The sequence below is a fragment of the Cynoglossus semilaevis genome, chromosome 11, assembly GCF_000523025.1.
Source record: "Cynoglossus semilaevis isolate Cse_v1.0 chromosome 11, Cse_v1.0, whole genome shotgun sequence".
In the NCBI taxonomy this organism is placed as follows: Eukaryota; Metazoa; Chordata; class Actinopteri; order Pleuronectiformes; family Cynoglossidae; genus Cynoglossus; species Cynoglossus semilaevis.
Genome location: NC_024317.1, coordinates 1749894 through 1775871, shown reverse-complemented (window position 1 = coordinate 1775871; position 25978 = coordinate 1749894). Strand labels below are relative to the sequence as shown.

Below are 25978 nucleotides of genomic sequence, written 5' to 3'. Positions count from 1 at the left end.
CCCGGTCCCTACTCTCCCCCCCCCCCCCCCCCTCCCTCTCCCCCACACACCAACACACCCTCTCTCTCTCTCTCTCTCTCTCTCTCTAAAAGCGTCCTTGAAGAGACAGAGAATCAATGTGGCCGAAGTGAAAGGCGCGGTCTGTCAATGTAACAGGATAGTGACAAACCCTGAGAAAGACAGAAGTCAGCTCTGGCCCACGTCCCAGCGGTTGGAGAGCACAGATATTTAAAGGAGATCGGTAGCTAATAACTGTTTTATGAACAGTTCCTCTGTTGAGGCCTTGGCTTGTCTCTGCGGCCTGGAGCTGATTAATCTCACACTGATGGCGCTGGATGGTATTGGTATTGAAAAAAAAACAAAACAACAACAACAACAAACAAGAAAAAGAAAACAGATTTTCCTAGAATTCAAGATAAACATTTCAGCAAAATGAAAAATTCAGTTATAGTCATAGAGACTGTTGTGGTTGGGGGAAGGGACGGGGGAGGGGAGGGGGGTTGGGGTGAGGCACCAGGGAGCTGTGAGGTGAACCTGCAGTACAGGTCTGTGTAGAAACTGTTTTCCCAGGACAGAGGGACTGTTTTAGTTACACATCAGTCTGTTGGTGTCACCGGGGGGAAGTCTGTTGTTGGAGAATCACATCATCACCTCAGACACTCAGTTCCTCCATTTCAGCTCAGAGGAACATACAGATATAAAGAGCCTGAAAGAGACATTACCTCCTGTTCTATTTTCTTGTGTCAGCTAATATAAAACCTCCATTCATTATTGATGTGAAGGAAATGTGAATTTCTCTGCTTTTCATTATTCAAGGGCAAATACAGGCGCCTCACATGTCAGACGCTGAGGCCTGAAGTCGACATTTTCCGTGGTGCTAAATAAATATTTATTAAAAATGTATTTCAAATTTGTTTATCAAAATATTCCAATGGATTTTTTCCCTTTTTCACTTGATCCAATTTTATCTAAATAAATGAAAACTGTACCATTAGTACACCTCCGCAACTCATCTTTCATTCCTCTCTACGCTGATGACAGTACGATCTCTATGAAAACCTTCAATGCGTTTTAACATGCTGCTCATCCATGCGCTGTTTTCATTTTAAATGGACTCCACATTGCCAAGCTACTTTGCATGTTACTGCCACCTACAGTTTATTAACTGAATAGCATGAGCTATTGTATTATCGACAGCATTTGCTGGAATTTTCATATTCATATAAAAGAAGAATAATTGCGTTCTGTCTGCAGTGATCAGGAAGTATCTGGTGTGTACTTTTTAGAAATAACATTTAATCCAAAAAGTTTTTGTCTACTCTGTTGTCTGTTGTTACAGTCTGTTGATGTTGTTACAGCATTAAAATAAGATTTTAAAAAACTGGTAGAACTTTTGTCATTTTTCAACACCTGACTGTTCTTCTGACCTCTGTGTCTCCTTTGTCTATCATTAGTTGGACAACCTGGACGAGCAGGCTGCACAGATTAGAAGAGAACTTGATGGTCGTCTTCAGATGGCAGACCAGATTGCCAGGGTGAGTCAAAGTCTGCAGGGGACTCAAGTACTCAGTAATATGCTTTGTTGTAAACTAAATATGCCAGTAATATGGTGCAACATCCTGCTGAGAAACGCCACCACCAAAAATAAAATAAAACCCATCTTTGCCAAAAATAGATTCTACAAACAAATGAAATATTCTCTTGTGCACAAGGGTCGACTTATGACTCCTGGTTTCATGTCTGCTTGTGCTCCTTCACCAGGCTGGTAAGTTTCCCAAATTTGTGTCCAAAGAGATGGAAGCCATGTACATCGAGGAGCTGAAATCTTCGGTGAATCAGCTGATGGCTAATCTGGAGAGCATGCCCGTCTCCAAGGGTGGAGAGTTTAAACTGCAGAAGCTGAAACGGGGACATAATACCTCCATTATCGACATGGGCCAGGAGGACGAGAACACTCTGTCCAAGTCTGATGTGGTTCTGTCCTTCACTCTGGAGGTAGGGATGACACTGCACAAAACACTCCGACAATTCGGTTTTTCTCCAGTGCTTTAACAAGTCTTTGATTTGGCATGTGCCGGTCAGCTACTGTCTTTTTGGTGGGAATGTGTTTATTCACAGGTTAGCTTCCTGTACCAACCCAATTTGCGGAAATGCAAATCTGTTATTTGGTACTGCACTACTACTAAATTTATACAGTTCATAAAAAGACTTGGGAAGTCAAGGTCAGTGATAGAAACTGCCCAGAGCTGATGTTGTATCAGAGACTGTGTCCTGCCACTGGACTAAAGCAGGGGTCACCAACATGGTGCCTGGGGGCCCCTGGTAGCCCCCATGGACTACCTAAGGTGCCCATAGGGTACGTTCTATAAATAAAACTAGTCAGCAGTTGTACTTTTATGATTCTCTTTGGATCAGTTACACAATGATGTTCAAATGACCCAGAAATGATGATTTTTAAAAATTAAATATATATAATATATAAAGACAAATTGTGAAGAACTAGAGTCCTATTATAACTGTTCAACATGGGGGGCGGGGAGCAGTCAGCCAACAGTGGGACAGTGGACGGATGCAGCTCAGGTTCTCAAATCAACAACAGTGAAGAAACATTCCTTCAACAAAACTGCGAAACCAATAAACCAGGATCCAACCAGCAGAGACAGTCATTCAGCACCGGGCTAAATATAGGAACAGAACACAGACCTGTTCAGGGGTGTTGAGCAGACGCTGTGTGAAGAACAGACTGACACAAACGCACACACACGCACATACTACACACAAACACACACCAGCTCTACACAGACTCATTTACCTTCCCTTTTAACGAGGGCTGTGAGTCACCCTCGTCATCACTGTGTCAGATTTGAACAGTTTCACTCCATTTGTTTTGTTTGTTATTCCCTTTGTTTTTTCCCCCGTCATAGATTTAAGATTGAAAGAAAGAATGCTAACGTTTACTGCCTGATTGAGGACAGGCCAGTTTATATACGGGATCATGTGTGATTAGAAGACATTATTACCTTTTTTTTAATTTACTTTTTCTATAAAATGCATCTGTAATTGAGATAAAACAGGTTCCAAACGACTGAGTTTTTACTGTGGTTCCCAGGTGGTGATCATGGAAGTGCAGGGGCTGAAGTCTCTGGCACCAAACCGAATTGTTTACTGCACCATGGAGGTGGAGGGTGGGGAGAAGCTTCAGACTGATCAGGCAGAAGCCTCCAAGCCAACGTAAGGACAAAACTACACTGGGTTCACTCTACACACTCCTAATTTATAATTTTTTAAATCCTAATTTTTTTTACCATTAATGTTTTCGTCAGGAAATTTTGATGAAAATGTATTTTACATTTATTTACTTTTAGACTGAACCTGAGATGTCTTGTAGGTAATAACAAATGATGTCATCGACGTCGTTACCTGCGAAAATGCCTTTTGACAAAATGGAAGCAATTGTGAGCTTTAGAATCCATTTTGTCGTCTTTCTTAAATGATGTGCATTGTGTGAAGATAGGGAGGGAATTTGACGGGTCCCCACTGAGGGAGAGGGTATTTTGAGCTTCAGGATATGGTTTGGAATTAGGATTAAAATTATGGTGAGATTGAGGTGAGTTATTGTATATTATAGCTTTATATTGATATGTGTGTGTGTTGTCAACATGAGCACACACACAGCTGATACATTCCTGACTCCATAAACAGCTGCAGGTTATTTGCATACAGTAATTGCTTGCACATGGTGAATGTTCTCAGACGGACGATTGACTTTGCTTTTGTATAATCAAACTTTCCTGACATGAAATATTAATTCTGGGTTGATATAGTTGATGTTTCCAAGGGAAAACGTCTCTGTTATTGTCTGGTAAATCCTGCTGTTGATTTGTTTTTATTCGATGCCGACGGGACGCGGCGAGGCTTTTGTACGTTTCAGAGAATGAGCTGCGAGAGCTCCACACGGCCGTGTCCATTAATAGACCTTAGATTGATCCACAAGGTCACCTTCATGCCAGCACAATACCTCTCTCTGAAATCCCCACAGCACAACAGCGCGGCTCCTTACCGTCCGTTGGCAGTTTCTCTGCTCTCAGCGTGCTTCAGCTGTCTTCATTATTGTTAAATTTAATTAATTATGAATGTTTGAGGTAGTGGCGAAAAAAACTGCTTTCCATTGCTGGAAATTGACATGCTGTCCTAAATACAGAAAGATATAAATAGCAGTTGAGAGAAAGAGAGAGGGGGAGAAGGGGTGAGAAAGAGAGAGAGAGAGAGAGAGAGGATGTAGCATCCACAGAGGATTCAGGACATTCATGTTTTCCCTCTAATCTACATACGACATATGCTCCTTCTCTCTAATCTACATACGACATATGCTCCTATAGGAAATGTTGTATAATATTATTATATAATAATGTAATATTCTTATAGTGAGCTGCCTTTTCAGCTGAAGGTTTATGAAGGTTGGTCATCAGTCACTTGTGATTTGCTCGGAGAGAAATGACTCACTTTTTTTTTCCATCGCACAATATTTAACATTCACACTCCTGTGAAGTGAACTTGTTTTTCACCTTCTTTTTTCCCTTTTACTTCATCGCCTACATGAACTGATTACAACGTTGAAGTTAAAGCTGGCATTTTGAGAAGAATGAAATGTTTACAAAAATCCAATAGTGTCAAGTCATTTAGCAGCTTGAAATGAGCTGTTTGTCCTGACCTTTAGCTCAGCAGTTTCGCGTCATAAAAGTTAAAAAAACAACAACAATAAGTTAATATCAGAGGTGGGAAGTAATGAATTACATTTTTTCACGTTACTGTATTTGTGATTCATTTGTAATTTTTAAGTTCTTTTGGGAATTGGTCATTTTACTTTTACTACATTTTGACTCGTGTATTTTACTTCGCAACATTTTAAAGGAAACCGGTTACTGAAAGAAAATTAAGTTCAATCACTCAATCACTATGTTAATGAGGCCACAGGAAACGTTGGTCAAGAGACAGACTCTAGTCCGTCATTGGATGATGGCTGGTGCCGAACAAAAACTGGGAAGCTCCCGTGGAGCAGAGAACCCAGAAAGGGAAGGAAATCTTTGGCGATATCTCAGCGAGCTCTTTATTTTCAAATTCGAACGAGGTAATAACTTTATCGCGCGAAGCAAAACGAGCCTTCCCCGGCGGACAGAGCTGTCGCGATTAAAACGTTCACGTCAAACCTGCGAACGCATGTAGCGGTAAGTAGAGTAAATGTGTTTTGGCTGTGTTTCCCAAACGTTATATTAAATGTTTGGTTAAAACCTCCTAAATCCTCCGTTAATTGGCAAAACGCGCCTTAATTATATCGATTATTTTCGCCTAGCTTAGCATCCATCCTAGCTAACGTTTCAGTGACGTAAGCAGTACCGGAGCACAGTCAAACATTATAATAATATAAGTGATTTTGAATGCAGTTGGTCTCTAATGAAATGATCTTAAATTATGTATAATACACTAGACTTGTTGTAGCCTAGACGAGCGAGTTTTCAATATATTTGCTTGTTTTTCTTTTCAACAGATATTGTATTTTTTATATATACTGTACTAAACTACAACCGTTACACAGCATATACTGTTGTCAACAAACGGCGGGAGAAAAAAACGGCCATATTTTTCATGTTGAAATGTCTGTGTTACAGACACGACAGACAGGACAGGTTCTAATTTCACACGTGGTAACAAATGGGTTTTTGTTTGTTGTTATGTAAATAGCCAGTTACACTCTTTAAAAAAATTATGAGGGGTTTTTATCACGTGTTTGTATGTGAACTAAAAAAAAAGAGGGGTTTTTATCATGTGTTTGTATGTGACGTTTACTGAACATTTTTTTAAATTATGGGGTTTTTATCACGTGTTTGTATGTGACGTTTACTGAACATCAAACCGTGGGTTTCAGCTAATATCAGGGTTTGGTTTGAAACAGACTGGAAAGAAATGAGACTTCAGATTAATCTGTAAATTTAAAATATATATACGTATATGTATATATATATACACACACACACACACTATGCTTGCCGGTGTTGCAGTAATTACTACACATGAAGTCATTGTGAGTACAGGGGGAGTACAGTGCTAACGTACTGTCGGGGGAGCTAACCTCTGGGGTGTGCTGTTGTGTTTTTCAGATGGGGGACTCAGGGGGACTTCACCACCACACACCCTCTGCCTGCTGTCAAGGTGAAGCTGTTTACAGAGAGCACGGGGGTGCTGGCACTGGAGGACAAAGAACTGGGCAGGGTAACACCTCTTGTCCAAATATTTTCTTGTTGTTGCCAACACACACACACACACACACTATGCTTGTCGGTGTTGCAGTAATTACTACACATGAAGTCATTGTGAGTACAGGGGGAGTACAGTGCTAACGTACTGTCGGGGGAGCTAACCTCTGGGGTGTGCTGTTGTGTTTTTCAGATGGGGGACTCAGGGGGACTTCACCACCACACACCCTCTGCCTGCTGTCAAGGTGAAGCTGTTTACAGAGAGCACGGGGGTGCTGGCACTGGAGGACAAAGAACTGGGCAGGGTAACCCCTCTTGTCCAAATATTTTCAGCGTATTCTTCACAAAAACTATATAATGCAGTAATGGCAGTAATCATCTGTAGCTGATGTAAAACTCTGTTTTTTTTACCAGGTGTATATTTAGAACAGAGTTTTGTGTGTGTGTGTGTATATATATATACACACACACACACAAAACTCTATTCTAAATATACACCTGGTAAAAAAAACAGAGTTTTACATCAGCTAAAGATGATTACTGCCATTACTGCATTATATAGTTTTTGTGAAGAATACGCTGAAAATACACACATCGTGACTTAGTGTCAGTGGGGAGTAGAAACATTTGTCCTCTCCTTTACTCTGCTGAGATGTTTGTCTGCAATGTCACTGTGATAAATGGGTGAAGGAAGGTGATATTGCTGGTTCACATCACTATCCTCCTGTAGTGGCAGTGACCTTGGCTGCACAGAGGCGCTGCCGTCCTACACTGCAGCAGCTCCAGGAGCAGAGTGAGCTTCCTGAAAGCCGAGGAGAGATAAGAGCAGAGCAAAGTGTCGTAATGATTCTCAAAATGGACCGGTGTTGTTCCTTCGGATTCGGGAATCTTAAATATCACACTAGATGACATCACAGAGCAGTAATTATGGCGGTGGCTCTGTGTTTCTGCAGGTTGTCCTTCACCCGACTCCCAACAGCCCCAAGCAGTCGGAGCTTCACAAGATGACTGTAACCAAGGCCTGTCCTGACCAAGATCTGAAGATTAAACTGGCCATACGCATGGACAAGCCCCAGAACATGAAACACTGCGGGTGAGAGAGATGGGGGGAGGCGTTGAAGAGGGGGGGACGCTGCTGTGGGAAACCTTGCAGTGACATTCACATGTGCCTTTCATTTTCCCCGTGTCTTCCTTTCATACCACTCTAGGCTTCTTGGCCTCATTTCCAGTCACGTTGTATGGAAAAACACTGTACAGTGCACTACTCCCCCTAGTGGACATTGGTGTGCAGTTTAGACGTTTTGTAATTAGAGAGTGAAAACAAGCTCTGAAAATACTGAAGGCAACATTAATCATACTCCACTTATGTAACCATGGTTCTGTTGCCTGACTAAAAAAACAAAACAAACTGGATCCTTGTCAGTTTAGTGAACACTTGTTCTATTTCATGTCATACATATTGATCTGTGCTCTTTTTAACCCAGGGCTGGTTCTTCTCCATGTTTGTGTACAATGTTCTGACAGGTATCTGTGGGCTTTTGGGAAGAATGTGTGGAAGCGCTGGAAGAAGCGTTTCTTTGTTCTGGTGCAGGTACGTTTTTCTTTCACATTAATACGACATGAACCTGAGTGAAGACGCAGTTTCATAGGTTCAACTAATAATAATGTCAAATACTGTGGACCTTCATTTATTCTATTCTATACTATCTAATGTAAAATAAAGCTTTCTCACTCTGTTGATTATAGAATGGTGGAGGTGCGAATCAGTAGAAAAAGGTTTAGGATGAGCTGGACTCTCCTAAATGTTGGGAAAATACTTGACTCTGTTTACATTATGTTTTAAGGTGTTATGTTTATAACAATATGTAGGAATTACAGGGACAAAGAACGAACAGTTGTTGTCTTTCTCCTCACTACTCTGAACCTGGTGTTAATTACATTTAAACCTTTGTTCTGTAGGTGAGTCAGTACACGTTTGCCATGTGCAGCTACAGAGAGAAAAAGTCAGAGCCACAGGAACTCCTTCAGTTGGATGGTTATACTGTGGATTACAGTGACCCTCAGCCAGGTGAGACAAACAGAGTAAACCTGTGGGCTCAGCAGGTGGAGAAGAACAACACAACAAAAATCATCAACTCTCCTGTTTGTTTTCTCTGTCACAGGCCTGGACGGTGGCCGGGCTTTCTTCAACGCAGTGAAGGAGGGCGACACTGTGATCTTTGCCAGTGATGACGAGCAGGACCGCATCTTGTGGGTCCAGGCCATGTACCGGGCCACTGGTCAGTCCCACAAGCCCGTACCACCAACTCAGGTCCAGAAACTTAACTCCAAAGGGGGCGCCTCAGCCCAAATGGACGCTCCCATTTCTCAGTTCTGTAAGTAGCCTCAGATCAACACGTTTGAACGCAGCATCCATCCACAAATCAGCGACAGCTCTGACCCATGAATGTCTCACACCATGCACTCCACACTCAAGTCACAAACTGTGCTGGTAGAACTAACACACGAGCACGCACACACACCAGCCTTGACGCCTCTCACAGATCCCTTCAGCATCTGACGGACCTCCACTCATTTTCACCAAACCCACAGTGTTTAAGGGGTGCGATTCCGAGCTAATAATCATCGGTCCCCTCCTCGAGGAGTTAACTAATCAGGGAAAGATTTGATCATTCAGCAGCGACATATTTGTCACAGAGAACAACTCACAAAAATAAATAGGCTCCAGAATGTATGGCTAGAAAATTTAAGCCTGCTGTTTTGATATTCAGACTGACAGTGCAACAGAGGGCGCTGTTGCTCTCCTCAGTCTAGGCCTGTTGTAATCTCCTCGCATCACTAGAGGGCAGCTGTGGAAGCAGTCGTGTGTCTCAGACTGTTCCTCAGCTTGTTCATCTTGAGTGATAACCAATCTGTCACTGTACTTCTGTACACCTCTGAGCAGCGCACAGATCATTTAGCAAAGTGAAGGTAAGACTGTCTGCAGCAGTGTGGCACGTGTGCCCACTTCTCTGTAACTGTCTCTCTGTGTCCTCGCTAAAAGGTTTTTCAAAGCAGCACCAGAAACCTAGGCAGCACTGGTCTTTGTAATAATCTGCATATTTTGTTATGACCGTATGTGTTTTTTTTTAAGACCAAAAAAATTAGCGAGTCTGTATTTGTGGCTAATTACATCGTCATCAAGTTACAGAAATGATCTAAAATGAATAGATCCTGCTATTCAGAACAAAACAAATTTGCCTATCAATAAGAATAACAATAATAATATTTGTTGTAAATGGTAAAATCGCAGATTAACTATATGAGCCACATGAATTGGGCCAGTAATTTAGCGTCTATAACAAATATTCTATGTTGTTTCTCCATTGGTTTCTTTGTCCAGTATGTGATCGTTCTTGTGGTTAGTTGACACCCCCGCCCCCTCCCCGTCCCTCTCCCCGATGCCAGCTGTTGCCATTCAAAGCCCTCTCACAGTGGCACAAACCTCAAACCTCCCCCTCCCTGAAACATTGTGGCACACCATGCGTACATGTTTCACCTCCCCCTAGTGGTCTTGAATGGCACTGGGACCATAACATACACAGCCCTCCTGACTCTGCTGCAGTGGACTGATGGGAAAACTAGAACGTATCTAAAGGTTCGGATCCATCCACGGAAACAATTTAACGACTGCACATCAGAATTTTTCTAAATGATATTCTATAATGATTTATTCTTTCATGGACAGAGCGTCATCGTTGCAGAGGCTGAGGTGTTGATTTTATATCTTTTTTTGTTTTATTATGTAAATATATGTCCCGGCTGACTCTCAGTGAATTACAGTATTTGGTTTTAAAAATTATGCTAATCCTTAGTGGGGTTTATATATAAATACAAAAAAATCCAGGACATTTACAAAACAAATTCCTAATTTAGAGTCCAACAAAGACACTTATTGTCCAGATTTTTTTTTTTTGTCAACCAATGGAGCAACTCCTGGTTTACATTTACTGCTGGGAGACGACGGTCGCTTCTAAAGTACAGTCTATACGTCAGATCTGTTAGTTCATGATCCAGGAGTCAAGAAGCTGCAGTGGAGTGATGAGGATCCTGAAAACTCTCTCTCTCTCTCTCTCTCTCTCTCTCTCTCTCTCTGTCTATCTCTATCTCTCTCTCTTCTCTTTCTAACGTGCCTCCACATCTGTTGTCGAGTCCACATATCCTCACTTGTACTCGCACACACCACCGCCCACAGACTGTCATGTTGGTATAGGCTGTTGTTTTTCAGTTGTGTTTTCTTCTTCATGCTTTGCCTGTACCCTTCTTCAGTAATGCAGCTGCTAGGTCAGGGTCTTTTCGTGATTGCTCTCCTTTAGCCTTGTTGCTAGTCTTTATGTTATTCTGGTTTGTCCCTTCTTACCCTGCTGTCTTCTAGCTGGACTCAAGGGTAAGTGCTTCCCTGTAGCCGGCACAGCTCAGATAATCCCCGCCGATTATCTGACAAATGCAACGTTCTTTCTCTCTTCTTTCCCCTCTTATCCTTTTCACGTCTCGCTTCATGTCTTAGATATTAGTTGATTTTTTTTTTCTTGTAACAACCTCTACTCAGTGATCAGAGTACACGCATCCATTCGAGCCAGTGTAGGATGCATGTATTTTATTCTAAGAACTTACTATATATAATTCAAAATGGGTAATCGCTGAAATTGAAGATATTACTGCATAATTGCCTTCTCTCTTTTTCCTGATACTGGAGGAGGTTCCTCAGAGTGAAGCAATGTGATCAGAAAACTAATCAATACATGAGGAAAAAAAAAAGTGGACGTGTCATGTGAGGAACAAACCGGTGTCTTAACTGCAGACAAAATCCAACTGGATGAAAATTGATGTGATTTTGTTTTTTTAAAATATAATCAGAAGAATAAAAAAGTGTTAGTGTGTCGATGGACGCGACAGTATTTCTGTTCAGACTTTTGATCAGGCTTTATGTCTGAGGCCTCAGTTCCTTTTTCATTTGAGCTCCATTGATGAGAGTTGGCAAATATGTATGTGGAGTATTCTGAATGCCAAAGTCAAGGAGTAGCCAATGCCGCCCCTTCTTAAAATAAAATACTCCGGACCCCCCCACCCCCACCCCCGTCCTCTCACAGTAGATGGGCTTGTAGAACGAGGCCCGGCCGGTCTTACACCTCCAGACAGGAGAAATCTCATTTTGATTTTTTTTTTTTTTGACTGCCCTTTGTTTGCCTGAATAGGAGAACACCTGTGTCATGTGTCCATACATCTCTGTAAAAATACAGGAGTTTCCATTCATTTCCCCATCTCCCAGAGAATGATACAGTTTTGCCTCCGTCAGCTTCATGCTATTTACCCATGTACTTGCACCAAATTGTATTGCTACCCTATTAGACTTCTCCAGTAGTGGTATGCCTGTTAGTGTGCGCTGTAGAGATCATGAATACACTGCAACATATCCACGTATTGTCAACTTGCAAATGCGTAAAAGTAAAAAAAAAAAAAAAAAAGGAATGCCAAAAAAAAACAACTGTAAATTTGAAAAAGAGTCTGCAGATGTGCATGACATTTGAGAGCTCAGTGAAAAGTCACAACCTTCTCTAGCATGTGATAATTTACATATGTATGCAAGATGACCCGTCTAATCACTCTGGTAATTTGGTTACTATGTTCATGAATGAAGTAATTACTGTCTTAAAGTGTATTCTGGAAATGAAGTTTTAAACCAGCAGAGGAGACATGGCCCACTCACTGTGTGTCACACACACACACACTGGTTTTTTTTTTCTCGCGTTCATTCTTTAGATGGTGCTCATCGACCCCCCCGCCACCCCCATCATCACTGCCTCTCTAACTCACCCCTGAGTGACTCCCTGCTTCCTTTCCTTTTCTTCCTCCACACTTCACCCCCAACATCTGTGACATCACTGTCTCTGCCCCTCAGAGTAAAAACTTATGACTGCCCCACACCACCCCCCAGCCACTCTCATTGACCCCGCCCCCCACTTTGTTTATAGACTGTACATGTGAACCGTCCCACTCTATAACTGTCTGTATTTGACCATTATCCTCAGATTTATCTATTTCCTCCATCCATGTTTACTTGTTGTCTAACATTCTGTGCTAAATGGATGAAAATACCAGTTATTGCCCACAGTGTAATCCCACCTTGCATTACCGTACACACTAACAAATACAAATATTTGTTTTATTCACTCTTGAACTCTGGCCCTGCCTCATCAACACCTGCCTCCCTGAACCCTCACCCGTCATCCTCACCCATGTCAGCGTGTCACACACACAAATGCGTCTTTTATTTGGACTCGTCCTCGTCATGGTAGCACGAAATTGAAATGAAAGTCGCTGTATTCCGTCACTTTGTTTCCATCACCCATCGTTAACGTTTATTTGTGGACAAATAATATAATAATATAATATCAAATCATATGTTTTTGTATTCTGGCTTGATTGAATTTTACAGTCAATCTTCACCTGTTAGCTAACGAGTTTGTTTATTTTTGCCTTCGGTTTTTTTGTTTTTTAAATTAATTAGACACATTTCTAAATTTTCCCAGGACTGAGTGAGTTTCCACTGTAGCGAATGGCAGAATCTATTAAACTTGAAAAAAAAAAAAAGAATAAAACGTGTGCATATAGTTTTGCCTTTGCAGTCATTTTGCACATTTACCACTTTGTTTAACTTAAACATCAGTGAATGGGACAGACTTAGACTTGTGCATGAACATACAGTCGAAGAACACGGTCTGGAGCTCAGTGCTCCGACTGACAGAACCTCATCTAACAGTACATAGAAATCTCTTTATGCTCTGACACAATGCAAGTTGACAATGTAAGCTGTAAGTGTTTATAATTTGCCCTTTAGACGTAGCCAACGACCCCTGGTGTTTGTGTGGTGCTGAGCACAGACCTGCTTGGCCTTGACCTCACTGAACTCTTCTCCTCTGAATCATGTGTTTTCCCCTGTGCTGTTGGCTGGATAGACGCTGACAGAGCTCAGAAACATGGCATGGATGAGTTTATCTCCGCTAACCCCTGTAGCTTTGACCACGCATCACTTTTTGAGATGGTGCAGCGACTCACGTTGGACCACAGGCTCAACGACACCTTCTGCTGCCTGGTGAGGTTCTCTTACGTCAACAGGATGTTTGACTTGGTCATTTACGGTTGTACCCACTCACCCCGCTGTGTTCTCTCTCCCCCCCCCTGCAGGGATGGTTCAGCCCAGGACAGGTGTTTGTCCTGGACGAGTACTGTGCCAGGAATGGGGTTCGAGGCTGTCACAGACATCTGTGTTACCTGCGCGATCTGCTGGAAAGAGGGGAGAGTGGGGCAATCATTGACCCCACCCTGCTTCACTACAGCTTCGCTTTCTGTGCCTCCCATGTCCATGGGAACAGGTGTGCCCCCCCCCCCCCCCCCCCCCCCCACCTTTAACCTATCTACTGTAAATACTATAGAGCAGAAGAGACAAAACCTGAAACAAACAAAGTTGGTTCACAGTATATAAGGGCAATAAAACCAAAGTCTGGTTTTGGTTAACTGTTTTGGAAAAAAAATCAAAACAAATATATGTATTTAGCAAAATCTAAATTAAAAGCTTCACCATGTTCTAAATTTTTATATTTATGTATTGATCTATATATTAGTCTACACTGGACGTGAACAAATAAAATCTCAGAGAGATGTCACTCATCAGGAACATCCTTTTATGTCATATTTATTCACATTTAATTTCTGTTATGTCACTGTTTATATTTTCTATATATTGTGTTACTTTTTGTTGTTAATCACTTGCATATGTCTATGTATTTCTTTGTTTTCTATTCCTTTTCTCTTGTTTTCTTTTCCTTTTTTTTCTTTTCTGTCCCTTGTTGCCATAAAGTCTCTTACTGTCCATATTATTCATCCTCCCATGCGTCTGTTAAAGTCAGAGAGGGCACCAGTTACTGGGGTCCACTGGGCTATGAGCCCCTCGTTACCCCACTGAGCTCCCAAAGCCCAGACCCCAGCGCTTCCTCTAAACGAGGTCGCATTTTCAAGTTTAGAAAAAGAAAGGATTCCAAAATCCCACTCTTTCAAGAGCAAAAGAGGTGAGAAACACAGAAACACCGAAAAAATGTAACTCCAGAGTCAGATCTCACACACTGTAAAGTCAGAGCGTAGGGAGATGGTTGAAAAACACATCTAGACTTTTAGTCTTTTTTTTTTTTCATTCTTCTGTTGTGGCTTCTGTTTAAATCATTTAAACTAGGGATGTCCGATAATATCAGCCCACCGATATTAGCATAATTACGTAGTATCTGTAAGAATCGTTATTGTTTTTTTTCTCCGAAAATGAAAACCTGATAACGCTATGCCTGGGTTTCGCCCCGACGACAGACCAATCAGAGGCCACCGTGCTACGAAGATCTTTAATTGAAACACAACTTCAGTAACTCGTTTCCTTTATTGCTCTCAACCGAGCTTCTCTAAAAACGGCGTAACTGTTAACTCCTTCATAACACAGGAAAAGAATGATATCAACGATAAACAAGCCTCTAGTCACTAGATGGCAGCATTCTAACTCATTCTAACTTAGTGAGCAGGTGGTGCTTAACCTTAGGTACAGCAGAAAATAATTAAGAAACACTGCTTTAACCCATCACCTTAGTGAGCAGGTGGTGCTTAACCTTAACCACCTTGATATTGGAATCAGAAAATAAGTTTGGACAATATCCGCATATCAGGTATCGGTAAAAAGTTAATATCGGACATCCCTAATTTAAAGTGAACATGGTGAGAGTTTCATCCACGTTAACGTCTCTGGTTGTGACCCTCATCCAGGCCCGACGGGCTGAGCACAGTGAAAGTGGACGAGAAGGAACGCTTTGAGGAAATCAAGGAGCGGTTGCGTGTGTTGCTGGAAAATCAGATTGTAAATTTCAGGTGATTATTGAACCACAGAACAGAATCATCCAGCTGAAATTATTTAAATTCTTTCCCTCTGGTTTTTCATGGTCTTTCCGTCTTCCTCTCTAGATATTGTTTCCCCTTCGGTCGCCCAGAAGGTGCTTTGAAGGCCACGCTGTCTCTGCTGGAGAGGGTTTGTATTCTTAAAGCGAAACCCCACAATAGAGAACAATTGTAATAATCCAGAAAAATATATAAGCGGTAAAATTCTACTTTGAAATGTCTGTTTTTAAAAGGTCCTGATGAAAGATATCGTGACTCCAGTTCCTCCAGAAGAAGTTAAAGGAGTGATCCGCAAATGTCTGGAGCAGGCCGCTCAGCTCAACTACCAGCGCATCACAGAATACGCTAAAATTGAAGGTAAACAAAAACCCAGCATCACTCAGTGACTGATGGCACAAACACCTTTCTGATGATATGATACTAATGAACTAACTTTGATTTTGTTTGAAAGGCTAAGGCACAGGTTCTGTGTGAAAGCAAAACTGGAAAAAAAAAAGTTTTAAATCCATATCTGCCCCCTCTGCACTGTTGTTTATGAATAGGCAGTGAAATCCTGTGCTTCTATACATTGCATTTCTATGTGTCCATATCCCCAGGTGACTTGCAGCTTCCCAGGTTATCCCTGGCGTTCCTCGTCTCAGTCCGATAACGCTCTCCTTTGTTTCAGGGCGTCTTTAGCGCTGTGCTGTGTTGTAGCTCCAGGTGGCTTTTGTGTAGAAGTGTGTGAGTAAAAATGCATTCAAATCCAAAATCCTGAAATCTTTTTCTGCGCTGATCTCCGATTGTACCCGGACTTTTACCACACTGACTCCAGTCGATGCTCACCCCCCACCACTACCCGCCCCCCGCAGCTGTCTCCTCTCTGGTTCCTCCAGCTGATGCTGCCTGTGCCCCTCAACAACCCCTACCTCCCCCTTCCCCCACTCCCCTCTGCCATGATTTACTAGCAGCTCCTCCCCCACCTCTGTCTTTTGTTCTTATTTTAGACCCCCCCCCTTCTCCCTCCCCTCCTGTCCCCTGTATGCTCGGCTTCTCCCTGTCCCTGCTCACAGTGGTTGGCTTTGCCACAGACATCACCTTGGACAACGACCTCACTGCAAAGTTCATTGCTAGAAAAGTTGGACAACTACCTGAAACTGCATTACAGGAGTAAACTGTGTAGTTACTGTGGTTAACTGGTCATATTTGACAGGCGTGTTAACAACAGCTGATCTGGGGTCTGATCTGTTTGTTTCACATGTACAGTTGGTGCCTGTGACACGCTAGAAACTCGCTGCACACCGCAAACAACAATTGGAAATATTTGGCTGTTCGACCAACTTTAAAATACACTCTGCCCTGTTTAGATAAGCACTGTAAAAAATAGTGGAGAATTTATTCCTACGTATTTATCCCAATAAATCCCACTGGTACCATTGAAGTCCAGTTCACGAACCATACAGAGACACTGGTCTCCTTCTGGATTCATGGCTGTTTGGCTCCTTTCGTTTTATTATTATTATTCCAATATTCTGCCGAGAATCTAATTCTGACCCACACCACAAGAGGGAGCCCAAGTACCACCAGTGGGTACTCGTGCCATAGTTTGAGAGCTACAGTTCTAGGAGAGTCTTCACCAAGGACATTAACTAGTAAAATGTTGTGAATACAAAGACACATCAGCTGAAACCGTTTGAAGAAATATTACAAATATTACATCAACCAACCCCCCTAAAAAAATATATTTTCAAGCGAATATGAAGAAAAATAACCCTAACAATGACCTCTGATCTTAAGGTCAGAACTTCTACCTGCCAGACTAGAGCTATAGCCGATCCCAGCAGCCACCAGGCCAGATTGATTGTCAAACGATCTGATTTCTGCCTCAGTCCTGTTTTTACCGCCTGTTTAGAAAGTGAACCAACTTTTCTGCTACTGGAGTTTGTATGTGATGAGTGTCTTACTACCTGGTGTTGAACCAGCATCAAACACCTGCATGTGCTTTAACAAAGTACCTTCATGAGGAAGGTACGAGAGAACTCCCCCACCCTCACCCTCACCCCCCTCCCCCAGGGTGACGAAGATACTAAGGATCTGAACCTTACTATCTTATCGCTCGCTGTCCTTGTGAGGAACCTGCTGCTACAGTATTCCAACATAGTACTAAGGTACTGGGCCATAGTACTAAAGTACTGGGCCATAGTACCACTCACACCTGGACAGCACTCTCCTCCCATCAGCCTCTGACCTCTGACCTACCCACCTCTGACCCCAGCCTCTTGCATGCCCCGATCCTTTCTTATAGGGAAAAGGAGGGAAATGTATGAGCACCCTGTCTTCTGCTTGGCGTCTCAAGTGATGGATTTAACCATCCGTGAGTACCTTCATCCTCCTCCTCCTCCTCCTCTTCCTCCTCCTCCCTGGTCTCCTTCTACATGTCCTCGCACTCCGCACCGCCCCCTGCTGCCTGTCCTCTTCTGCCCCCCTCAGAGATGTTGCTCCTGCCATGCTTGCTGTTCTCTGTGCCTTTTGTCTGTCGGAGTGAGTGGGGAAAGATCTGAGCAGTACCACGCTGAATCAGTCGGAACTGTTTTTTTAATTTAATTATTATTTTAGTAATCACCTGTTCGTGATGGGCGTGAATGAGCAGTCTGGTCTGTTAGCTTCTTCATTTTGGTTGGATGCCTATTACTTTGACTTGAATGCATTTTTACATTGCTTACATTGTTATTTCCTCCAGCCATGTCTGGTCTGGTCATGTCTCAGTGGTGTGCTGCACCCAACAGGTAGGCTTTGTTTTTCTTCTGCCACACCAGTGATAGTCCAGTCCCTCAGAGCAGGGTAGAGTATGTGAAGTCAACAGGTCCAGTCACTGCGTGTGTCTGTGTGTGTTGACGACCCTGTCCTACGTGTCCACAGTGGTCCGAGCTTTTTTTTTCGTCTGTTAACAAACATTGTATTACAGTTTTGATTTGTCCGTTTGCCACAGGGTGACGTTTCACTTGTGTGTTTTTGTTTATTTATTTCTGAATGTGCGTTTGTGACGTTTGTCTTGTCGCCTAGAGAAAACCTCCGTCCTCCCGGCAGACATTTTAAAGGGTGCCGCGGTTTTCGGCGACGCCTCTGTGCTTTTCCCCTGAGCATAACGTAGAACGCTGCTGATTCTAAAAGTCTGCTCTTTATCTCTTCTCTCCTGTTCTCTGGCTGAAGTTGAGAAAGGTCAAAAGGATCAGAAGGATCCAGGTGAACTTGGGCCTCAGCCCCAGTGCACACATTTATACTGCACACGCACACAGGAATGGAACCCCCAACCCTTTTCACACTCTTCATACACTTTGCCAGCAAAACAAATGCATGTGCACATGTAACCTGACCTGTAGCAAACTTGTTTTGCCACACAGTATATGTTACTGTTGCTCTGTATATAAAGTGAATACAGTGGAGATTGTATGACTTTATATCAGCCCTGATCTGACATCGTACAGTTACGGTGGTTTGGAAGATGAATGTTTTCATTTCCAGTCAATCTAACAATCATTCACCAGAATCTCCAGAATTATATATATTTATATATATGTTATATTATATATATCTTCATTTGGCTGTAAAATGCACAAAGAACTGCAGTTTTGCAGGAGAAAATATATAGTAATACAATCTCTGCGTGTTTGAAGTATATTTCAGAATCAGAATATTTATTGCTGAGTACAAACAAAGAACAGAATTTTTTAAATATAAAAAAGTATAAACGTAGATAAAGACAAAATATATTTGTAAATTATTTATAAACGGCTAATGCTAATGTAATGTTATCTGTATTATGGGCTGGATAATAATCAGTTTTGTACGTGAGGGGTCAGGACGTGGCCGTCGTTTGTGACGCAGACATCAAAGCAAAATATAAAAATATATCTAAAATATAAATATAGTATTTGGGGAGAAAAACATTTTATTTTAAATAATCTCCAGATTAGACCTCCAACAGGCACTGAGTATAAAAGTATTAGCACTCATCATTAATCATTACTAATTATCAAAAGAAAAACAATATCATATTTTACAGCGTGAGACCAAACCGCCCTCTGTTGGAACAGCACGGTACTGCTTTTTGCCCTGGACTTTCTGGTCCAGTGATGCTGGTGAGGCTGCACCGCCCACACCAAAACATGAAACATGTTATTTCCAGTCTGCGCAAAAACCAGAACAGGAAGCTGCGACCACAGGATATACAGTTACTGTAACACAAATCTGTCTTCAGCGTCCATTAGCGTCCGTTCCATGTCCCCAAAGACAACGGCAAAAGAATCATAAGACGTCTCATGTCACCCTATACTTTACACAGGAAGTGGTGGTGTAGCGTGTAGCGTCTGATCAGCGTTTCTTCATCGCAGTCACACAACGATAAACGACACCCAGCAAAACTGCAGTATTACTCAGAATACGTGTTTTATGTACAGTGGTGTATTCATGTGCAGATTCTTTTTTTTTTATTTCTGATTTGTGTAGCCATTTGGTTCCGTGTACAAGCTGCACACATGCCATTTCACCAAGCTGTGCACAAAATGTTATTTCGTGACGTGTAACTGTCTGAGATTGTTCTTAAAGCCAAAAAAAAAAAAGATTTTGGAAAATGAGGTTGGAAAAAGGAAACAAACATAAACAGATTAATGCACAAATAGTCACTGGCAGATAAAACACTGTCACACTGTAAAAATAATCATTGTTATAATTAATAATAATTTTCTATAAAATTAAGAACTCAGATTTTACAGTCAGGATTTTAATTATTGTATCAAAACATGTATTTAAATTATTGGAATTTTTTTTCCCTACGTTATTTAGGAACATTTTCTTGTTTTTTACCAGAGTCTGTAATATAAAAAATGTATAGAATATGAAGTAATCAGAGCCTGAGATATGTAATAACTGCAGTAACAGTTTCATTCTATCAAATGAAATATTTTCACAGTGTGACTTCACTGATTCTGTTGGTTTGGTTTTCACCACTGCATGCAGCAGCACCTACACACACACACATATACATACACACACACACGGCTTGTTCACTATCACATCCCTTTATGCATGTTCTGATGCCACGTCTCCTCTCCATCCCAGAACCACCGTTACCTACAGTCACATCCATTCTCCTGCAGCCTTTAAATGCACTGAAACGCCAACACTGCTGTTTGACCTATTTAAGGGTGGGGGTGGGTGGGCTGTGGTGCATAACAACAAACATCACAGTGTAAGTGCTGTGTTTGTACTTTTTGATGATGAAGCGGTCAAACACAGACAGACAAACTCATCTTAAAGACCTTCTCTGTGCTTGACTAACCACTCATCCCTCACCCTCATCCTTTTGTCTCAGAGAACGTAGGCCGCTTAGTCACGCCTGCCAAAAAGCTGGAGGAAACAATTCGCCTGGCGGAGTTAGTCATAGAGGTCCTCCAGCAGAACCAGGAACACCACGCGGAGGTGAGTGAGAACCGTCTCCTCCTCCTTCTCCTCTCCTCTCCTCCCTTTAAAACACTCTCCCTCTATACTCTCACTTATATCACTCCACCCCCTCCTCCCCGCCGCCCCTCCCAACAGGGAGTTAGTCTTGTTATCAGTCGTCTATAAATAAGTACATTTGAAACAGACAGCAAATAAATGTCACGTGACCAGGTGGTCGCTCGTCTGCTCTCGCTTCAGAGCTCAGTGAAACGAGATGTCGTTTCAGTGTAGTCCAACATTAATGGAAGGTGAGAAGAAAAACACAACACAGGACCGTGAAACGGAATGGAATGTGTTGCTGTAAATATCGTGCTGTAATATGTGATAAAGACTTGAAATCACGATCGTAGGATGGAGGATAAAAATATAAAAACAGACAAATGTTTGTTTTTTTTTTTAAATAGAACTGGAAAATAACTGTAAAAAAACGAGAGCCTGAAGTCGGACACAAACGTCCAGTGTTTACTTCTACTGGTAAAACTGTAATGCTGTAAATTCACCACCAGGGGTTCTAGAATCCATCCTTTAGTTGAAACCGTATACTGTATATAATGTTACTGTTCTGTTTGAAACACTTTTCCATAAAAATGCCGTGAAATCTTAAATCTGTATAAAACAAAAAAACTGCTCAGTGACAGAGGCTAAAAACTGCTTTGGTTGAAAGATGATTGACAGGTCAAACATGTCGACTGGAGGATGACTGTAAACAAACATCAGGTGTGTGCAGACGAGGCACTGGGTTTTTTAAGGTGACCTCAGTTGGTAACTTCCTACTTTACTGCTAACATGGCTAATGCTGCTAATGCTAATACAACACAAAGACTCCGGGCTGGATCACTACCAAAAAATTAAATGATTTTATGAGGGGTCACCACAGCAGGACTCCACCTGGTGGTGTGGCAGAGGTTTAACACCGGTTGTCTCCTGGACGTAATGTAAAAATTAAGAATATCGTAGAAATCTTTGTCCGTGACCTTTTATAGCCCTGAAGCATAATTCTGTGCTGAGAATATAAAGTATAATTTAGGTGTTTAGTGATGAGTCTCTATTTAAGTGGTATTAATAACAGATTTGAGTTTTTAATGATTTTGATTTGATTTTTGTTTTTCTGGGAATGAAGTTTTTAGAATGTTAAAAAATACATTATTTTAGGATTCTGAGAAATTCAGAAGTTTAAGTCCAGATGATGGAAACCCTGATGATTGTAGCTGTGTAGACATGACGGTGATCCACTGTGATCCACTGTGATCTCAGAAGGAACACCAAGCAGATTTATTATTTATCTCTCTGAATATGCTTGACAGGCGGCAGTCACAAGTTCTGGAGATCAATCGGTACAGTATTTGGATTTTTTATTTATCCTCTTCAGTCCCCATCACGACCCCCCTGTTTGGCATGTGCGCCACAAAGGCACCTTTATAGGCAGAGAATGAACTCATTGTTGTTAGATCATGGTAAAGTGGGTGGGGCTGATCAGACCTAGACTAAAAAAAAATGGATTTTTTTTTTATATATATGTATAAATGAAGGCTCAGTAGCTTGCACAACATAACTTTGACCATGACGCATGTCCATCCAGCCATACAGAGGTTTCCTCTCTCTCCAAGCATGCTGAACCAGTACCAGTACCAAAGTATGCTCCATGTGAACCTTTTTGAAGTTTGATTCTCCATGAACATTTGTTTCTCTCCCCATCCACAACGATTACTTTCACGGTCTTTCAGAACATCCCTGCCCCGGCTTTTCCTCCTCCATCCTTCTCTGCTGTCAACTGTTAGTTTTCTAAACAAATGATGTTCACCACAAATACATTATTGTTTTGTACATTTTTCTTTGTTTTTTACTGTTAAATACTTGGTGACTGTGCAGCAGGGGAAAGAGGTACGTAGAGTCCAGATGAATGACAGACTGCTGTAGAATGTGCATGTCCAGTAGGGAGCGCCACCTTGACACAGCACTGTAGTCTGTAACTGGCTGAACACAGAGTGCGCTGTAGGGCACTTAAGATCCTGAATAGACGGAGCTGAACCACTTTTCTAGCTGAGAGGCTGCACTGCCTGGTGACCTTTGAGCATTTCTTTTCCCCCTTTTACACCCGTTGAAGCCCTGGACAGTCCCCCCCTCCCTGTCCCTCGTCCCCCTCAGAGCTCTCCTGTCTGTTGTCTCCGTCTCTGACTGTGACGGAGAACAGTTTTCTGTTTGCTGCATGTTTGTCTTAATCCACAACTGTCCAGCTTTTTAAATGTTGGGAGCTGACAGGTGAGTCCACAGGTGAGTACGGTTTGAAAAAGACGAAAGAAAATGAGCGCAGACCCTAATTTAAGAAAAAAAAAAAAGAAAAAAAAAGCATGCAGCGCAATATTTATACATTAAGCTTTTTTTTTTTTTTTTTTTTTTTTTATTAAACTTGGCAACCTGTTAGGCTGAATGTGAAGCAGATAAGTCAAGCCCAGACTGCCAGCAAAGCAACTGCAGGAAAGTCCTGACGGTGCTGGAAAACATCCAGCTGAATCTCAAAGACTCACTTTAACTAATTGGAAGAGACTCAGTCCAACACCAGAGACGCTGCTGCTGCAGTCTTCGCTGCGTGCTGAGCTGAGGGAGATGTGCATGAGTCACACACACACAAACACACACACATCAGGCTGTGATGCAAATTCTAGACGCCCTCACCTCATACTGTGAGAGGGGAGCATGCAGGGCGCGCTGCACTTGCATGAGAACGGCAAACTGACAGAAACTGCCACGGGTGAAGCCAGGGCCACTGAGTGACTCTGCTGCTGCTGCTGATGCTGATGCTGCTGATGCTGCTGATGCTGCTGCTTTTAATCCATCCTACCTTTAAGTCCTAATCAATACAAGCTGTGGATTTCAGGTCAGAGTATGTGATGGAGAACACACACATGCATGACCATGAAACACACACACATTAAACTCCTTCCCCTCCCTTCACCTCCGTACCTCTTTCCTCCTGCTGTATCTTCAGGCCTTCGCGTGGTGGACGGACCTGATGGTGGAACATGCAGAGAACTTCCTGGCCTTCTACGCTGTGGACATGGACGCCGCCCTGGAGATCCAATCACCCGAGAGCTGGGACAGCTTCCCTCTCTTCCAGCTTCTCAACGACTTCCTGCGTTCAGACTGTGAGCTCCTGAATCCGTCCCATCATCCTCTCTGGTGTTTTTCCCTGCGGTGACATGAATCTCAATATTGTTGTCTCGCTCTTCTGCTTTATCTGCAGTTCACCTGTGCAACGGAAAGTTCCACAAACACCTGCAGGATCTGTACGCACCTCTGGTGGTTAGATATGTGGATCTGATGGAATCCTCCATCGCACAGTCAATTCACAAGGGCTTTGACCGAGAATCCTGGGAGCCTGTAAAGTAAGAAGTGTCCGCCTTCGTAGCCAGGCTGCAGGAAGCCCTAAAAGTACAATGTGTATTAATAGTCAGGTGACAGAGTGACCACATGTGGTCGCACAGCTGCTCTGACCCACCGTCACTTCTAGTTCAACAAATCTTGAAACGTATTTATTAGTTGTTCCTGTTTTTTGTTTTGTTTTTTTGACTAAATAGCCTTTTTTTAGATAATGTCTGAGTCACAACAGTTTCTCTCCCACACACTGGGCTCTGGGCCACGGCTAATGTTTCTGTTGTTTTGTGAACTGACCTTCATAATGTGTGCTTGGACAATAGGCCTCCAGTCTGTTCTGTTGCTGTTTTTTGTGGCTTTCACACGTTTTCATTTTCATTTAATTTATTGCGAAAAGTGAATTTATAAATATATACATATGTGTGTGTGTGTTTTAGAAAAAGATAAGACATAATGGTGACATTAATGTTTCTTTTTTCTGTTCCTTCAGTTTTTCGTTGCGTTCTCCTCCACCTCATTGATCAGAGTATTTATCCGTGTGCATCCTTTACTCTGCATTTCTGTCTGGACCTGATTTAAGATTTTTACGTTACTTCTCTGATGTGTGTGACATGGCTTTCTGCAGCTCCCACTCCACTGTTATGGATATTTTTTTCTTTTTTGTCTGTCTTCTCTACAGGAGTTTAACAAGTAATCTTCCCAATGTGAATCTGCCAAATGTCAACCTCCAAATTCCCAAAGTACCAAATCTGCCAGTGCCAGTAGCAGGACTATCAGTTAACCTTCCACAAATGCCTAGCTTTTCTACCCCTTCATGGATGGCTGCTATATATGACTCTGAGTGTGTATTCAACTAGTTTACTTTAGAAATGATTCAAGTAGCAGAAGCTGCCTTGGTACGAAGATGTCATAAAAAAAAAAGTCTGATTTCAATAAAACTTTTTCTGCTTTCTGCAGTGAAAAAACTTGTTTAAAAAAAAAAACTAAAAAAAATTCTATCTCCTGAGTGAACGCTGTCCATGTTCATGCCAAAGGCACTCTGAGAGGTGTTAGAGTAGACTGGGGTTCTGCTTTATTGAAATGAGAAGATGAAACACTCTCATTTGTCTTAGCATGCATGCTTTTGGGCTGAGGTGTGGAGATACAGGCCAAAACAAAACAAAAACAAAACAAAAACACGATCCCTGCTCTAGAAAACCATGAATCTCCTCTGACTTGTCGTCCACAAACTTTTGCCCCGGTGATTTTTCTTTTTTTAGCAACCGTAAACTGAACAAGGTTTAAAGTTAATCACTGACCTTGACTTTCTGACTGAGGAGCAGAGAGTGAGCTGAAGGGAAGAGGACGATAACTCTATGGAGAGGCCCGGTCTTCTGCATTCAGACCCGTCCGCTCCATTATTTTATCCCGTTCCTTTGACGCTCCGTCTCCAAAATCTGATGCAGTCAGACGGCCCACAAAGGTCTGCATGGTTTGTTTTTTGGGTGATTCTTCCAGGGCCCGCCCCCCCAACCAGCCTGGGGACATGAGTAATGAGAGAGGGCCTGTGATTTTGAGGAGTGAAATTAATTTGACCATTTTTATGTATTTATTTTTTTACTCTGTAGAAAAAGGACTGGGACCATAAACGGGACCATTTCTTCACACGCCCTCCCTCGCTCCTCCATTCCCATCTCCTCCCTCTGTCTTGACACGGTGTGATTAGCTGCTGTAGCCGCAGTGACATCGCCTGCATGTGGCCACTTCACATCCTGGTCAATAATCATACTACGCAGCATGGTTATTGATTTGTTCCAGTAAACCCTGTCCACCCATACACTGACCGTCCAGAAACAAACCTTTCTACAGACCGGTCAGTTTATGGTCCAACTGAACTGTGTTGACATGTAGAGGAACAGCATCCTCCTCTG

At 42.3% G+C, this 25978-nt stretch overlaps 1 protein-coding gene across 4 annotated transcripts in view; it reads left to right on the top strand.

Annotated features, from left to right (window-relative positions):
• cadpsb (Ca2+-dependent activator protein for secretion b) overlaps positions 1 to 25978 on the top strand; it is an 81927-nt gene that overhangs the window by 48176 nt on the left and 7773 nt on the right. Inside the window, exons 4-22 of one of the 4 annotated variants that reach the window (XM_017036565.1) lie at positions 1455 to 1535; positions 1762 to 1995; positions 3110 to 3231; positions 6156 to 6267; positions 7205 to 7344; positions 7776 to 7842; positions 8211 to 8319; positions 8414 to 8626; positions 13247 to 13383; positions 13476 to 13663; positions 15090 to 15191; positions 15285 to 15348; positions 15452 to 15575; positions 20569 to 20675; positions 22001 to 22030; positions 22566 to 22577; positions 23683 to 23839; positions 23938 to 24079; positions 24748 to 24909. In XM_017036565.1, coding sequence (XP_016892054.1) covers positions 1455 to 1535; positions 1762 to 1995; positions 3110 to 3231; positions 6156 to 6267; positions 7205 to 7344; positions 7776 to 7842; positions 8211 to 8319; positions 8414 to 8626; positions 13247 to 13383; positions 13476 to 13663; positions 15090 to 15191; positions 15285 to 15348; positions 15452 to 15575; positions 20569 to 20675; positions 22001 to 22030; positions 22566 to 22577; positions 23683 to 23839; positions 23938 to 24079; positions 24748 to 24909 — 2303 coding nt within the window. Of the gene's footprint in view, positions 1 to 1454; positions 1536 to 1761; positions 1996 to 3109; positions 3232 to 6155; positions 6268 to 7204; positions 7345 to 7775; positions 7843 to 8210; positions 8320 to 8413; positions 8627 to 13246; positions 13384 to 13475; positions 13664 to 15089; positions 15192 to 15284; positions 15349 to 15451; positions 15576 to 17502; positions 17572 to 20568; positions 20676 to 22000; positions 22031 to 22565; positions 22578 to 23682; positions 23840 to 23937; positions 24080 to 24747; positions 24910 to 25978 lie in introns of all 4 variants that reach the window. The other 3 variants (XM_008319698.2, XM_008319700.2, XM_008319701.2) reach the window with 3 other exon arrangements.